The following is a 17,469-nucleotide window of genomic DNA, read 5'->3' as shown; positions in this document are numbered from 1 at the left end:
AAAGGCTTCTTTACGTCTTCTGGGTCCGGAAGAGGGGCGGAAGGGGAGAAACTACATTTCCCGTTAGCCGCTGCCCATCCCGCGCATGCCCATTCTCACTGCGGCAACCTTCCCCGGCGCCCCCGAGCCAGCGGCGACATCGCGCGCGATGGCAGGATGAAGGGGGACTACAGCTCCCATCAACCCCTAGTGCCCATCCGGTGCATGCGCATCATCCAGGCCTGCTCGCACATCACTTCGTCGTTGTTGAGGCCGTAGGTGGGTGGGGGGAAGGGCGAGCGAGTGAGTGAGCGAGCGCGGCGGTGAGGAGGGAGGGGGGGTGAGAGTTGAGAGTTCAGCGGCCGCCGCTACTGCTGCCAGCCCGGACTCATGATTCCCATATGCCCGGTAGTTTCCTTCACTTATGGTGAGTAACGCCGCTCGGGCCGGCGGGGCGGGGGACAGCGGGTGCGGGCCACGCGCGGGGGCTGCCTGAGGCGCCGTGTCTGATCTCGCTCGCTCTCTCTTTCTGTCTCCCTCCCCCCACCCTCCCGGGCTTCCCGCCATGGCCCCGACCGCCGCCGCCGCCTCGCCGCCGCAGTGCCCAGCCGGCTGGGGGAAGATGCCAAAATGGCCACCGGCAACTACTTTGGATTCACCCATGGCGGGGCTGCTGCCCAGTATAGGTAACCGCCCTTCGCCTCCCTCTTTTGCCTGGCTGCTGTGGACCCGTGCCTGGGGCCCGCCCCCCGCCTGCGTGCGCCCACCCCGAGCCGCTCTCCCACCCCCGCACCCTATGTGGGGCCTCTCCCCGCGGCCTCCATGTGCCTGGGATGTCTCCGCCGTGCGAGGCCGGGCCGGGGCCTCCCCGATCCGGTCGGTGGAGGGGCGGGGCGGAGCGGAGCTGGGCTCAGTGCGGAGGAGGAGCAGCAGATCCCTAGGCCCTTAAATTAAAATGGCCACTCACACTCTGCGGCGCCAGGGAAGCAGAGCTGCCTCCTTTCATACTCTCTCCGATAGAGGGGATTTTATTTCACCCCCAGCACACACGGTGGGAGAGTCTTTGTTACTCTGCAGAATCCCCTCTTCCCCCTCGGGGTGAGCGGGTGAATGAAGGAGAGTTTAAAACACCAGAACGTGGGGGGGAGGGGTTAATTTTCCACTGAAATACGCTCCGAAAAAAGAAAATCCTCCTTTGCAGAAGGGGTAGAGAGGAAAGGCCCTTAAAATCCATTTCTACTGAAGGTCTCTGCTCACATATGTGAGACTTGAAGCTCCTGTAGTGGAGTTTAGTGTATAACTGTACATACCGCTTACAAACATGTAAAGGTAAGGCGGAGAAAGCACTTCAATAAAGTATTAACATGCCCGTATTTATAATTATGTGGACTCATCTTTTAGCTAAGACTTTTGTCAACACTCTTTTCTGATGGATTTCAGAGTAGCAGCCATGTTAGTCTGTATTCGCAAAAAGAAAAGGAGTACTTGTGGCACCTTAGAGACTAACAAATTTATTTGAGCATAAGCTTTCCTGAGCTACAGCTCACTTCATTGGATGCATTCAGTGGAAAAAAACTGAATGCATTCGATGAAGTGAGCTGTAGCTCACGAAAGCTTATGCTCAAATAAATTTGTTAGTCTTTAAGGTGCCACAAGTACTCCTTTTCTTTTTGTCTTCTGATGGTGGCTGAATTTGGGTATGTGATCTGACGGGTGGTTGTTTGTATTACAGCAGCATCTAGGGTGGTTGTTTGTATTACAGCAGCATCTAGAGGCCCCTAATCGTGACAAACCAATTTTTAGGAAGAGCTGTGCAAACGTAGTAAAGACAGGCCTTTCCCCTTAGGAGTCTCTGTTTTATCCACCTATGTCTTGTTCTTAACTAATTGCTGAGAGGGGTTGAGATAATCTGATGCTATTACAATCATGTGTTCATATAGATTAACTGTATGCATAATATAACTATTTGCCTAACCGATGATTGGGGAAGGTTTATTTTTAAAAGGAAGCTTGAGATCATTCAAACTCTGTGGTGCTTGTTTGCCAAAATTTATCACGTGGAGAGACACTGAAAAGTACTCTTAAAATAACTCAAAATAGAATAATGGATATTAGAGATGATTGCTTCCATTCTCTTCTGGAAGTACAGAATAGAAACATAAAATGTGACATACCAGCTCTTAATGCAAAGAACCTTCCTCTGTAAATGAGTGAGACTTGACAGGTCTGCCAGTTACTTTATTATGTATGCACAGTAAGTATACAAGGTATTTAACAATTACAGTCATATTTGTTTCAGAGTAGCAGCCGTGTTAGTCTGTATCCGCAAAAAGAAGAGGAGTACTTGTGGCACCTTAGAGATGAACAAATTTATTAGAACAGTTTGTATGGCAACTTCCACCTTCTTGTGTGTGTGTATCTATCTATCTATCTATCTATCTATCTATATAAAAAATCTTCTTACTATATGTTCCATTCTGTGCATCTGATGAAGTGGGCTGTAGCCCACGAAAGCTTATGCTCTAATAAATTTGTTAGTCTCTAAGGTGCCACAAGTACTCCTGTTCTTTTAGTCATATTTGTAAATGACTTCCTGAGAGAACAGCAAAAATCCTTCACCACCCAGAAGAAAAACTGTAAACACTTCTCTTCATAGAATCATAGAATATCAGGGTTGGAAGGGACCTCAGGAGGTCATCTAGTCCAACCCCCTGCTCAAAGCAGGACCAATCCCCAATCAAATCATCCCAGCCAAGGCTTTGTCAAGCCTGACCTTAAAAACTTCCAAGGAAGGAGATTCTACCACCTCCCTAGCTAACGCATTCCAGTGTTTCACCACCCTCTTAGTGAAAAAGTTTTTCCTAATATCCAACCTAAACCTCCTCCACTGCAACTTGAGACCATTACTCCTTGTCCTGTCCTCTTCTACCACTGAGAATAGTCTAGAACCATCCTCTCTGGAACCACCTCTCAGGTAGTTGAAAGCAGCTATCAAATCCCCCCTCATTCTTCACTTCCGCAGACTAAACAATCCCAGTTCCCTCAGCCTCTCCTCATAAGTCATGTGTTCCAGACCCCTAATCATTTTTGTTGCCCTTCGCTGGACTCTCTCCAATTTATCCACGTCCTTCTTGCAGTGTGGGGCCCAAAACTGGACACAGTACTCCAGATGAGGCCTCACCAATGTCGAATAGAGGGGAACGATCACGTCCCTCGATCTGCTCGCTATGCCCCTACTTATACATCCCAAAATGCCATTGGCCTTCTTGGCAACAAGGGCACACTGCTGACTCATATCCAGCTTCTCGTCCACTGTCACCCCTAGGTCCTTTTCCGCAGAACTGCTGCCTAGCCATTCGGTCCCTAGTCTGTAGCTGTGCATTGGGTTCTTCCGTCCTAAGTGCAGGACCCTGCACTTATCCTTATTGAACCGCATCAGGTTTCTTTTGGCCCAATCCTCCAATTTGTCTAGGTCCCTCTGTATCCTATCCCTGCCCTCCTGTGTATCTACCACTCCTCCCAGTTTAGTATCATCTGCAAATTTGCTGAGAGTGAAATCCACACCATCCTCCAGATCATTTATGAAGATATTGAACAAAACCGGCCCCAGGACCGACCCCTGGGGCACTCCACTTGACACCGGCTGCCAACTAGACATGGAGCCATTGATCACTACCCGTTGAGCCCGACAATCTAGCCAACTTTCTACCCACCTTATAGTGCATTCATCCAGCCCATACTTCTTTAACTTGCTGACAAGAATACTGTGGGAGACCGTGTCAAAAGCTTTGCTAAAGTCAAGAAACAATACATCCACTGCTTTCCCTTCATAGACAGAATCAGTAATCTCATCATAGAAGGCTATTAGATTAGTCAGGCATGACCTACCCTTGGTGAATCCATGCTGACTGTTCCTGATCACTTTCCTCTCGTGTAAGTGCTTCAGGATTGATTCCTTGAGGACCTGCTCCATGATTTTTCCGGGGACTGAGGTGAGGCTGACTGGCCTGTAGTTCCCAGGATCCTCCTTCTTTCCTTTTTTTAAAGATTGGCACTACATTAGCCTTTTTCCAGTCATCTGGGACTTCCCCCGTTCGCCACAAGTTTTCAAAGATAATGGCCAATGGCTCTGCAATCACATCCGCCAATTCCTTTAGCACTCTCGGATGCAACTCGTCCGGCCCCATAGACTTGTGCACGTCCGGCTTTTCCAAATAGTCCCTAACCACCTCTTTCTCCACAGAGGGCTGGCCATCTACTCCCCATGTTGTGATGCCCAGCGCAGCAGTCTGGGAGCTGTCCTTGTTAGTGAAGACAGAGGCAAAAAAAGCATTGAGCACATTAGCTTTTTCCACATCCTCTGTCACTAGGTTGCCTCCCTCATTCAGTAAGGGGCCCACACTTTCCTTGGCTTTCTTCTTGTTGCCAACATACCTGAAGAAACCCTTCTTGTTACTCTTGACATCTCTTGCTAGCTGCAGCTCCAGGTGCCATTTGGCCCTCCTGATTTCATTCCTACATGCCCGAGCAATATTTTTATACTCTTCCCTGGTCATATGTCCAACCTTCCACTTCTTGTAAGCTTCTTTTTTATGTTTAAGATCTGCTAGGATTTCACCGTTAAGCCAAGCTGGTCGCCTGCCATATTTACTATTCTTTCTACACATCGGGATGGTTTGTCCCTGTAACCTCAACAGGGATTCCTTGAAATACAGCCAGCTCTCCTGGACTCCTTTCCCCTTCATGTTAGTCCCCCAGGGGATCCTACCCATCCGCTCCCTGAGGGAGTCGAAGTCTGCTTTCCTGAAGTCCAGGGTCCGTATCCTGCTGCTTACCTTTCTTCCCTGCGTCAGGATCCTGAACTCAACCAACTCATGGTCACTGCCTCCCAGATTCCCGTCCCGTCTTAACTCTGAATAACAAACACTATTTTAACACAAAACAAAACTTTTTTTAAAATGAATCCCAAATGACTGAATCTTGCAGTTCTACAGTTTTTTGAACTGTAGACTAACACAAAATAATTAATATTCTCTTGGGTGATGGGAACTTACAGAGTTGACAAGATGAGAACTTGAAAGAGGAAGCTTTAGAATTTCTCATTGAAGCACACAGTAAAAGTCCTTCATTGCAAGAGAATAAGACTTTAAAAATTGATTCTGTAATTATTTCTAAATAGAATAATAGGAATTAGTGGTATAACAGCCCTATTTGATTGTTGCGTTCCCCTCGCAAATGTAAGATATTGTTTCATAGATACATTAGCGCAGGAATCTCCTTCCACTAAATGAGTTAGATTTCACAAATGTGGATGTGAAATGAGGAGATAAAGAAAGCAGTATTCAACATATCCTTTGTATATAAAACAGATTAAGACAAAAATACTGTAAATGTTTTCTTGGAAAAACACAGCCAAAACCAAAAATCCATCACAAGAGGAAGAGATTCCAAAAGAAACTTGCCTAAAAATGAATCTCTTACAAGGGAATTTACTTCCCAAGTGAGTAAGACTCAGTAGGTCCATAGTAATTTATTTATAAACTGTACATGTTGATGTGCAATATTTGAAAAAGACAAGGTGTTAAAGGATAATCCAGCAAAAGTACTAACATGCCTTTTATACTAAAATAAAAAATAACCCTACATGGCTGATTATCCTCATTCTAAATGTTCCAGTTTATCTTAAGTATATCTGAAACACCCAGCATAAAAAAAAAAAGCTTGTGTCAGTGGAGGACAAGACTTCAAAAACTAGGGTTACAGAGAGAATAAATCTACTTACTATTTGTTAATAGTCTGTTGCTGTGAAGGTACAGGCTTTAATACTTAGGCAGAGGACATATCAGCAGATCTTAAATAAAGATGGACAAAACCATGAGTTGTTGAAGACTAACTCACAGATTTGAAATGTAAAACTTCAACTGATTGCACCTGTAACAGTTATGACTAAATGCTTTGGGTTACCTGCTTTGCATCAATACTATATTTGGACATATAAAAAGTGGCCCATCTCATATTAAAGGTGCACTAATGTAGCTAACTTTTGTAGTAAGTACCAAAATGCCCATCACACTAACAAATACGCATCAAACACATAATAAAATAATCATCCATGCAGACATAAGTCAGACCCTTCCAACTCTGTAAAAATAAACACTCATAATTCTGACAAGTTGGGACAACATTAAAGCTAGATCCTGGAAAAAGATCCACATGGGCTATATTTTGATTATGTGGAGTCCCATTGACGTCACTAGAAATGGATGAAGTTACAAGGGTCTCTTTGCATGAATTTCTTTCTTGGATTTGAGCCTTAATTTAATTTTTGACTATCTCAAAATACTAATTAAAACTTAAAATCTCTCACTAAAAACATCCACAGCAAAATATTTTTTCGTCCGAGAGACTAAATAGTTCCTTTAAAAATAGTTCTAAATTAGTCAGGTGCTAAGGGGTATCTTTCCCTTTAATTCAGAACAGATTTTTAAAATGAGACCAAGTACCAACCCTGTTAGCACCTGAAATACACTGACTAAATATACAGTTTTGCTACAGAAAAATAAAGATATATTACATAAGAACTACTTGTGTCAAAGGAAAAATAAACTAGGTAATTCCTCGGTTTATTAAAATTGACAAAAACCAGTTAGAGGAAGATGAAAACATAACTGGGATAGAAATTGTTTGTGTGCTATCAGTATTGCTGTGAACCTAGTTTGTTGCCTAATGTAGCTTCATTTCATAACTAAATATTAACATTCTTTGTATGACAGGTGAATCAAAAATATTTTTAAAAATCTAAAATGAATACACATTTATTTTTTAAAAATACAAATTTAGAGGTGAAGTAAAAGTCTCTTTAGGTGTGGGGCCTGAGTTCAGATAATTCAAGATTACTCTGTTGTACAGCAGTTCGTAATATCGCTTACACATAAAACTATGGAAGCGCAGTGCACCTCCCCGAACTGATTAGGTGATTTAAAAAAGCATGGAAGTCCCTTATGTTGATAAATAGGAGATGAAGTAAGATTTTGAACATAAAAAGAAAAGGAGTACTAGTGGCACCTTAGAGACTAACCAATTTATTTGAGCATGAGCTTTTGTGAGCTACAGCTCACATGTAATACATAAAGTAGCTGCGAGTGTACATTTGTAAATTGAAGGCAGACAAGGAAATGAGCAAAGTGCCCACATTTTACACACACAAATAATGGAGTAGAAGTGTTCTTATTTCCTTCACTCTTCCACCACTACATACAATTTCATACTGCCTATTAGTCATTTCTATATAGCCTTCATTCAAAACCATTTACGCAAACTATATAGCTATAAACATTACTGTTTGCAAGGGAAAAAATTACATTATTGAAATGGCCAGTTAAGGTAACTGCTATAAATACTCCATTAGCTTTATAGTTTGTATATTCTGTTAACGGTATTGACACACACAAATTCACTTTGTTTTGCAACGTAAAACTCTTTCAACATTTAAAGAAATATTAACATAAACTATGATAGGATATGTTGGGAGTACATAAGTACATATGGTACCTTGTGAAGTAATACTTCCCTTTTGTGGCCCTGAGCTCCCTGATCCTCTATTTGCCCAAGTTCTTATATTGGTATCTATGACCATTGTATCTGAGTGTCTTGAGTATAAATGACAATAGCATAATCGCTTCCCTGCTGACAAGAGGCAATGTCAGACACTTGTTTTAATACTGACTGTAGAAGTGTGTGTGTGTTGGTATGTGAGAGAGGGTACTATTGAGGAAAAGCTTAGGCAAAGAGATGGGGTTTTCATTTGACTCCAAATATGATAAAGTTAGTGATCTTCCTTATTTCATCTGGCAGTAAGATCCAAAGTCTTGGTCTGCCTTCTGTGAACATCTTGCATCTCCCACTGTTGGTTGATAGTTCTACTGTTTCAGTAAAAGAGGTCGTAGCTACAGAGAGAGGCAGTTTTTCAAACTCCAACCAGTTCAGTGACCTTGAACAGGACTATATTCTCTCAGTGCAGAGAGTAGTGAACTAATAATCTGATCTTTCTCAGAGCTTTCTCGTTTTTTAGATAAAAAAAATAATTGCAGTGATCCAATAATTGCAGTGAATTGTAAGTGATCTGCGCTTAACAACTGTAGCCAGAATTGGGTGAGATCTTCTGGTGAACCACAGATGGAAGAGAGCTCTGTTGCCATTGTGACTATTTCAGTGTCCAAGTGCAGAGCAGAATCTACGAGACCCTAAGGCTCTAGAATAATTTAACTATCTGACATCAAATGCCTTGGATGGATTGGGTTGTTGTGTTGGAGAAGTCTCCTCCATATTTCCCTCTTCTTGCTAGCATTACCGCTGTCTTGTCTGGGTTCAGCCTCCCCCACAAGACTTTGAGAAAGCTGTGAAGGGCTGCATTTAGGTCTCTAGCCTACAGCTATAAATGGGCCAGCTAGCCCAGGTTGAAAGTACAAGTAAATATCAGTCTGAGGTTTTTGTGGGTGGACAGAAGTGGTGGGGGGGATTGTCAGGGGCACCACCTGAGTAAGAACTCAGGTTAGGTCTGTAGTGAAGACATGCCCTTAGGCTTTATCTTCACTGCTTTAAAGAAAAATAGTATGTTTTTATGGTGGAATAACTAATGCACATTGGCTGTCCTTCTGTAAAATCTTTATGGAGACAAGACACCTGTAGTTTTTTACTGCAAGGTAAACTAGGAGAAGGCTTGACATGGGCAGAGGAAGTACAGTGTTGATCTTTCTTAGCTACCTTCGAGACTAAGTCTCTAAGGTGCCACAAGTACTCCTTTTCTTTTTGCGAATACAGACTAACATGGCTGTGACTCTGAAACCTAACTACCTTGTGATTAAAAATTACAGGTGCCTTGTCTCTACTGGGATTTTGCTTGAGGTTAGCTATCTTGCATGAGTTACCTTGGGGTTAATTAAAAATTTCTCAACTTTTTGTCAGTGAAGACATAAAGGAGATGAAATGTTTTGGGAGTGGGGGATCATTGTCATCCACCGTCCTGTCTACATCACCCTGGTGTACAGATCCACACACACCATTATACCTCATTGGAGTCATCATGTGCACTTTAATTGTTAAGGTTTTGCATGGGTGCATGTATCAGTGCAGAGATATCTTGAAGTGTGCTAGAGATTTGAGAACTTTGTCAGATTTCTATTGGGGTCTGCACAATGAGCTGGAGGGAGGGAGTCTCATGACAGAATGTGCCTGCCTAGCAAACTTTAGACTTTAGCTGAGCAAGCCACTTCAATGCAAGAGTTCTTCTCTCTAACTCTGTACTGTTCTGGGGCAAGAACATCTGTGTCTAATAGTAATGGCAGTAAGGTAGTTTTAGTGCATCAAGTTTTCAGTGCATAAATCCATGTGTAGTCCATTATAGTGTCTTGGCTGATGATGTTCCAGTTAATAAGGATCATTACGAATAACTTTTATTTAAATCTAGCTTTGTTCTAAACCATACTGCTTGCAAGCATCTATGTGCATGTGAGTTTGTGGGTTTATAGTCTGTAGCTATCTTTAGAAATTTCACATTGGTATCTTGTTTGCATTTTGTGAAATTCGAGTTGAAAAATCATGACTGACTACTTGCAGATTTGAAAAATAGGGTTATTTTTGAGGGTTGGGCACCTAATCCTTTTTCTTTAGAATAAATTTGTTTCCATAGCAACAGCTTACTAAAGTTAGAGTTTAGAGGTGGCAAGGTCAAAATGAGGCTTATTATGGACTTCTGCATGCAGCTTTAACTTTTGAGTTGGCAGCCGCAAGCCCCAATGTGGTCCATGTTTAAAACTTTACCTGCTATTTAAATGCAACAAATTCTAGGGTGAAACAACTTAATGGTGCCGAGAAAAAAACAACACCATACTTTGGGACAGGAAATACAGAATGTATTATCAAATTGACTGGAATTGTTCATATCGATGGAGCCTTTTGCACCATACAATAAGCTTACGGTTTTCAGTATCAGTGCCAAAGAGGAAGTATCTTCAGAGTTGATGTTTTTATTATGTTCATATAAATTCTTAATTTAAAAAAAATTGTAAAATAAAATGTGATGCATCTACTAGGCAGAGTACCACAGCTATTGTTTTTACTATTTCCTGGGCAGTCGTGGTATGGTATCAAATAACACTACTGGCAAAAGATTCTTTCATAAAATCAGTGACTGTATAGGAATAGTGAAGAACAAGAAGGACCCGGGTATCTTTAAGGAGATATCATCATTGAGTTGTCCACTGTGTGCAGCTACAGTCAAAAAGCAAATCTATTAGGATGCATAAAAAATGGGATGGAGAAAATATTGTGCTTAAATCAGTGGTTTGCTAAAATCAATAGTTTGCCTTCATCTGGCATACAACTTGCGTTAGTGGTCATTCCCTCTTAAAAAGAATTTCAGAATTAAATGTGATTCAGAAAAGGGCAACAAGAATAATTAGGAGCATGGAAACACTCATAAAGATTGGGATGCTTACATTTGAAAGGCAGTGACTAAGAGGGGACATGATAAAATTATGCAAAATAATGAATGGTAAAGAAGAGACAGTAGGAGCTTCTATTTTCCCTCTCATACTACAAGAACAAAAGGTTATTCAATTAAAAGGTGGGAAAACTGATGAAAGAAAACACCTTTTCATTCAATGCCCAATTAGACTGTGGAATTCTTTGTACAGAATGTCATTGAGACCAAGAATATAGCAAAATTCAAAGGAGGATTGAGCATTTATATGAATGATAAGAATATCTGGATTTGTTATAATAAATAACATTTTGGAAGAGAGAAACACCTCATGTGTCGGGGTTTAAACCAGTCTCCATCTGTTGCGGATTAGGATGAGATTTTCATGGGGGAACAGGTTATCCCACATCTATGTAGGTAGTTCTTGAACATTCTTCCATGGCATCTGGTGTTAGCCAGTGTGGCAGACAGGATACTGGACTAGTTGGATGGTGAGTTTGCTCCAGTATGACACTTCCTATATTTCTTCAGGCCTACCCTTGGAAATACAGCTTGGTCATCCACAGAATAGAATAAAGGGTCTATCTCATATTTTTTCCAAAATATAGTACCTTTTCAAACGTTGGGGGTGTTGATTTTTATAGCATAGAAAATACTTCTGCTATTATCCTTATAAAAAGATGCATCATCAACATTATTAATCAACAGCTATCAAAAGTTAGCTCATATATAGTACATTTAGTGACTGTTTCCAAGAGGAATTTCCTCCTCCTCTGGCAGGAGAGCACCTATATGAGAGTTATTTTGGAAGTCATGTTGTCTGAGGGAGTTTGGGTAAAGTCAGAATTGGCTTAGTCCCAACCTTAATTATAAAGTGAAATAATAGCATTTCCATAAGACTAAAATTGCAAAAATAATTCAATCTTTTGATTGCCTTTAATTTGATAAGAGCTCTTTCAGTGCTCAGAATTGTAGACAAATGGAGGAACAGCAACACTAAAGTTTATTGTATGCAAACACATTAGAGTAACTTTTACCACATTGTATCCTCTCTCAGCAATAGTATATAGACCATATTCTTTCGAAAATGCTGCAGATTCAAATAAGTTTACTAATGTGTATCCTACCCAGTTAGTTCATAGATGCCTTAATTGTAGCCATCAGACTCCTCATTGCTTGCTTCCCAAAAAGTTGTTTTCTGACCAATCAGATCAGAAACTTTGCAAGACATGAAATGTTGCATTAACATTGTCATTAACAATCATTAATAAACCACAGTACTTTCTAACTCTAAAAGACCTGCTTTTGTGCTGCAGGAAGTCCACGTTTTGCTTTCAGGTAAGGCCAATATCAGAGAAGACAAAGGGGCAAGGTTATAGTAGGTCTTTATCTGATAAGCCACTGACAATTCTTCCTATAGTCGTTTCAATATAGAAATATAAAAACAACCCTTGCTCTAGCCCCATTTTGTAGCCCCATTTTGTTGACTGATCTATTGATCATATGTTGTTAATCAGAAACCCCAATTTACCATTCTGTGATTTGGCAGGGTCCTTCCTCAAGATCAGACCCAGAAGTATTGGAGTTACTATGAGGATTCCAGTGTCAACAGCAGAGATACTCACAGTTAGGAAAGGCCTCTTGACTGTCTAATATTTTTATTAGGGCTAAAGTAATTAGTGATTTAAAAAATTAATTGCAATTAATCGTGCTGTTAATAATAGAATACCATTTATTTAAATATTTTGGGGTGTTTTCTACATTTTCAAATATATCTTTCAATTACAGCACAGAATACAAAGTGTATAGTGCTTACTTTATATTTATTTTTATTACAAATATTTGCACTGTAAAAACCAAAGGAAATAGTCTTTCAATTCACCTAATACAAGTAATGTAGTGCAATCTCTTTTATCATGAAAGTTGAACTTACAAATGTAGAATTATGTAAAAAAAAAACAACCTGCATTCAAAAATAAAACAATGTAAAACTTAGTCCAATCAGTCCTACTTCTTGTTCACCCAATCGCTCAGACAAATAAGTTTGTTTACATTTGCAGGAGATAATGCTGCCTGCTTCTTGTTTACAATGTCACCTGAAAGTGAGAACAGGCATTTTCGTGGAACTCTTATAGCTGGCGTCACAAGATACTTACTTGCCAGATGCACTAAAGATTCATATATCCCTTGATGCTTCAACCACCATTCCAGAAGACATGTGACCATGCTGATGGTTCTGCTTGATAACGATCCAGAGCAATGCGGACCAGGGCATATTCATTTTCATCATCTGAGTCAGATGCCACCAGCAGAAAGTTGATTTTCTTTTTTGGTAGTTTGGGTTCTGTAGTTTCTGCATCAGAGCATTGCTCTTTTAAAACTTCTGAAAGCATGCTCCACACCTCATCCGTCTCAGATTTTGGAAGGCACTTCAGATTCTTAAATCTTGGATCGAGTGCTGTAGCTATCTTTAGAAATTTCACATTGGTATCTTCTTTGCATTTTGTCAGATTTGCAGTGAAAGTGTTCTTAAAATGAACAACATGTGCTGGGTCATCATCTGAGACTGCCATAACATATATGGCAAAAAGAAAAGGAGTACTTGTGGCACCTTAGAGACTAACAAATGTATTTGAGCATAAGCTATAGCTCACGAATACAGACTAACACGGCTGCTACTCTGAAACCTGTCATATATATGGCAGAATGCGGACAAAACAGCAGGAGACATACAATGCTCCCCAAGGAGTTCAGTCAAAAATTTAATTAACGCATTATTTTTTTAACGAGCGTCATCAGCAAGGAAGCAGGTCTTCTGTAACGATGGCCAAAGCATGAAAAGGTATATGAATCTTTAGCGCCTGTGGCACATAAATATCTTGCAACGCCAGGTACAATTGTGCCATACGAACACCTGTTCTAATTTTCTGGTGACGTAAATAAGAAGTGGGCAGCATTATGTCCTGTAAATGTAAACAAACTTGTTTGTTTTAGCTGTTGGCTGAACAAGAAGTGTGTGGACTTGTAGGCTCTAAACTTTTACATTGTTTTGTTTTTGAGTGCAGTTATGTAACAAAAAACCCTACATTTGTAAGTTGCACTTTCATGATAGAGATTGCACTACAGAACTTGTATTGGGTGAATTGAAAAATATTATTTCTTGTTTCTCATTTTTACAGTGCTGATATTTGTAATAAAAAATAATATAAAGTGAGCACTGTATACTTGGTATTCTGTGTTGTAAATGAAATCGATATACTTGAAAATGTAGGAAAAAATGCAAAAATATTTAATTTCAATTGGTATTCTATTGTTTAACAGTGTGATTAATCGTGATTCATTTTTTTTGTGTTAATAGTATGAGTTAACTGCAATTAATTGACAGCCCTAATTTTTATTAACACAGTTAGTAAAATCACAGACGCTCCAACTGAGCAAAGTCATCAGAGATCATAGAAATATAGGACTAGAAGGGACCTCAGAAGGTCATTTAATCCAGTCCCCTTCACTGAGGCAGGATTAAGTATTATCCGTTCCATCTGTGACAGATGTTTGTCTAACCTGTTCTTAAAATCCTCCAGTGGCAAAGATTTCACTGCCCTTGTAGGCAATGTGGTCCAGTGCTTAACTACTTTACAGTTAGGAAGCTTTTCCTACTGTCTAACCTAAATCTCCCTTGCTGCAATTTAAGCCCATTACTTCTTGTCCTGTCCTCAGTGGATAAGGAGAACAATTTATCACCCTCCTCTTTATAACAACCTCTTACATACTTGAAAACTCTTATGCCCTCCTCAGTCTTCTCTTCTCCAGACTAAACATACTCAGGTGGTTTTTTTTTTTTTTTTTCTTCAATCTTTCCTCATGTGTTTGAGACCTCTAATCATTTTTGTTGCTTTTCTTTGGACTTTCTCCAGTTTGTCCACTTCTTTCCCAAAGTGTGGTGCCCAGAGCTGGATACACTACTACAGTAGAGGCCTTATCAGTGCTGAGTAGAGAAATACTTACAACACTCCTGCTAATGACAGGTTTCAGAGTAACAGCCGTGTTAGTCTGTATTTGCAAAAACAAAAGGAGTACTTGTGGCACCTTAGAGACTAACCAATTTATTTGAGCATAAGCTTTCGTGAGCTACAGCTCACTTCATCGGATGCATACTGTGGAAAGTACAGAAGATGTTTTTATACACAAACCATGAAAAAAATGGGTGATTATCACTATAAAAGGTTTTCTCTCCCCCCACCCCACTCTCCTGCTGGTAATAGCTTATGTAAAGTGATCACTCTCCTTACAATGTGTATGATAATCAAGGTGGGCCATCTCAGACAATGATGTTTGCTTTTGCGTGTGTTTTTGCAATATTATTACATAGTTGACTGTCATTAGGTTTGTGCGGGGTGGATAAAAATCAATGATTTAAAAAAACAAAAATATTTTATTTGTTTAAATCAGATTTTTTTTTTTATAAAATGCTTTTTGGGGGGGGGGGGGGAACCTATCTGAAGATCGTTTTGATTAAGATACATTATAGCTCAAAGATATCTCATCATGGAATGGGGATTATAAATTCTAATTATATAGTATGAGACCATATATTCATATAATGTTTAAGAAAAGTTGTGTAAATGAGTTCCAATAGTTCATGGATTAGGGACCCAATTTAATGGGGTTCCAGGGGCTTCTGTATAGATTATTTAGGTTAATCTTTTTATCTACCCAGTGGGACTCAGTGCTCAGTCTAGAACGGGTCGGCAACCTTTCAGAAGCGGTGTGCTGAGTTTTCATTTATTCACTCTAATTTAAGGTTTCATGTGCTGGTAATACATTTTAACATTTTTAGAAGGTCTCTCTAAGTCTATATTCTATAACTAAACAAGGTTTTTAAAATGTTTAAGAAGCTTCATATTAAATTAAAATGCAGATCTTATCAGTTTCGTGCAGTGGTTCTTAACCTGGGATGCATGCATCTCCTGGAGGTGCGAGATGCCCTTTCTGGGGGTGTGAGACATGCAAGATTTTTTTAGAAGGTAGATCATCGAAAACACAAATTAAGCACAGGCACATACATAAGTACAACTACTTTGTTTCATCAAACCTATGTATTTATTAACATTATACATTTTTTAACGATTACTGTAATATACAAAGTTTTTAAGTTTTCAAGTTTTTAAGCTAATGGTAGTGTAACTTTTGATAAGGGCTGTAGAGCCCTGGGCTGGCTGCTGTTACCCCAAGCTGGCAGGAAGGCTGAGCAGGGCCAGAGGCCCGGACCCCAGCTGTCAGGGGGCTGGACGGCTGGAACCCCAGACCAGCAGCGAGGTGAGCAGCGCCAGCAGCTGGTATCCCAGGCTGGCAGCAAGCTGAGCGGGGCAGATGGCAGAGACCCCGGCTGGCAAGGGGCCGGTGTCCGGAACTCCAGACCGTCAGCGGGCTGAGCGGCTCAGACTGTCAGCCTTCTGCTGGCCTGGGGTTCTGTTCACGCACGCAGGCAGCGGGCTGAGCGAGGCCGGTGGCCGGGACCCTGGCTGGCAGCAGCATGGTAGTAAAAATCGGCTCGCTTGCACCAGGTTGCCGACCCCGGTCTAGAAGATACCATCAAAGATGCTTAGTTTTGCAGTTCTCAAACTGTGGATTTGTGTCTCCAGAGATAACATGCTTGTTAACAGCAAAAATGTTTTAAAATAAATAAATAGTATATAGAGGTGAGAAATAACAGACATCAATCCTATTGTCCCTCCTCAAATTTGTGTACACAGAGTCAATCCCTTACCTCTCTCTAAAAGTGCAAAGTTTCAAAAAGTTCAACGAATAGAAGATTGGTGGGGGCGGAATAGATCTGGACAAGGAGAAGTCTGAAGATAAATGTGAGAAGGGAGGGACAGGCAGTGGAAACAAAAGTGACACAGTTTGAGCAGCATGTTCCAGAATGCACTTTTATGTAGAAATCCATGATTAAATCGAGTCTTCCTGACAGGTGATTTAAATCAAATCCACTCTGGGTTTGTGATCTACTATAACTCTCAGATTCTTTTCTGCAGTACTCCTTCCTAGGCAGTCATATCCCATTTGTGCAATTGATTGTTCCTTTCCAAGTGAAGTACTTTGTATTTGTCCATATTGACTTTCATCCTGTTTGTTTCAGACCCATTTCTCCAGTTTGTCAAGATCATTTTGAATTCTGATCCTGTCCTCCAAAGTGCTTGCAAACCCTCCCAGCTTGGTATTGTCCACAAAATTTATAAGTTGTCCGCAAAATTTGTAAGTTTACTTTCTCTTATCCAAATAATTTATGAAGATGTTGAATAGAACTGGATCCAGGACAGATCTCTGTGGGATCCCACTCAGTATGTCCTTCCAGTTTGATTGTGAACCATTGATAACTACTCAGAGTACGCTTTTCCATCCAAATATAGGTTCCTCTAGGTTATATTTCTGTAGTTTATTTATAAGAAGGTCATGTGAGAAAGTGTCGAAAACTTTACTAAAATTGAGATATATCACATCTACTGCTTCCCCCCATCCACAGGGCTTGTTACCCTGTCAGTGAAGGATGTTGGGTTGTTGTGACGTGATTTGTTCTTGACAAATTCATGTTGATTGCTGCTTGTCACCTTATTATCTTCTAGGTGCTTACAAATTGATCATTTGCTCCTTTGTTTCCGAGTACCGAAGTTAAACTCTTTGGTCTACAATTCCCTGGGTTTTCCTTATTATCTTTTTTATAGATAGGCACTATAGTTGCCCTATTCTATTCCTCTGGGATCTCTCCTGTCCTCCATGAGTTCTCGGAGATAATTGCTAATGGTTCAGATGTCTTCAGCCCGTTCTTTATGTATTTTTAGAATATATTTCATCAGGCCTTGCTGACTTGAAGACACATAACCTGTCCAAATAAGTCTTAACTTGAGCTATGTCTACGCTATGGACCTTACAGTGGCACAGCTGCACTGCTGTAAGGTCTCCCGTTTGGCTGCTGTATGCTGGTGGGAGAGAGCTCTCCTGCCGGCATAATT

At 40.6% G+C, this 17,469-nt stretch overlaps 1 protein-coding gene across 5 annotated transcripts in view; it reads left to right on the top strand.

Annotated features, from left to right (window-relative positions):
* Positions 1-17,469, top strand: part of ZFR (zinc finger RNA binding protein) — a 57,038-nt gene continuing 39,569 nt past the window's right edge. The window contains exons 1-2 of one of the 5 annotated variants that reach the window (XM_037902613.2): positions 1-406; positions 581-665. In XM_037902613.2, coding sequence (XP_037758541.1) covers positions 370-406; positions 581-665 — 122 coding nt within the window. In that variant the 5' untranslated portion in view covers positions 1-369. The remainder of the gene's footprint in view (positions 407-580; positions 666-17,469) is intronic. The other 4 variants (XM_037902612.2, XR_005225909.2, XM_043547542.1 and 1 more) reach the window with 4 other exon arrangements.

Source organism: Chelonia mydas, chromosome 5 (genome assembly GCF_015237465.2).
Source record: "Chelonia mydas isolate rCheMyd1 chromosome 5, rCheMyd1.pri.v2, whole genome shotgun sequence".
Lineage (NCBI taxonomy): Eukaryota > Metazoa > Chordata > Testudines > Cheloniidae > Chelonia > Chelonia mydas.
This window is presented reverse-complemented; position numbering and strand designations above follow the sequence as displayed.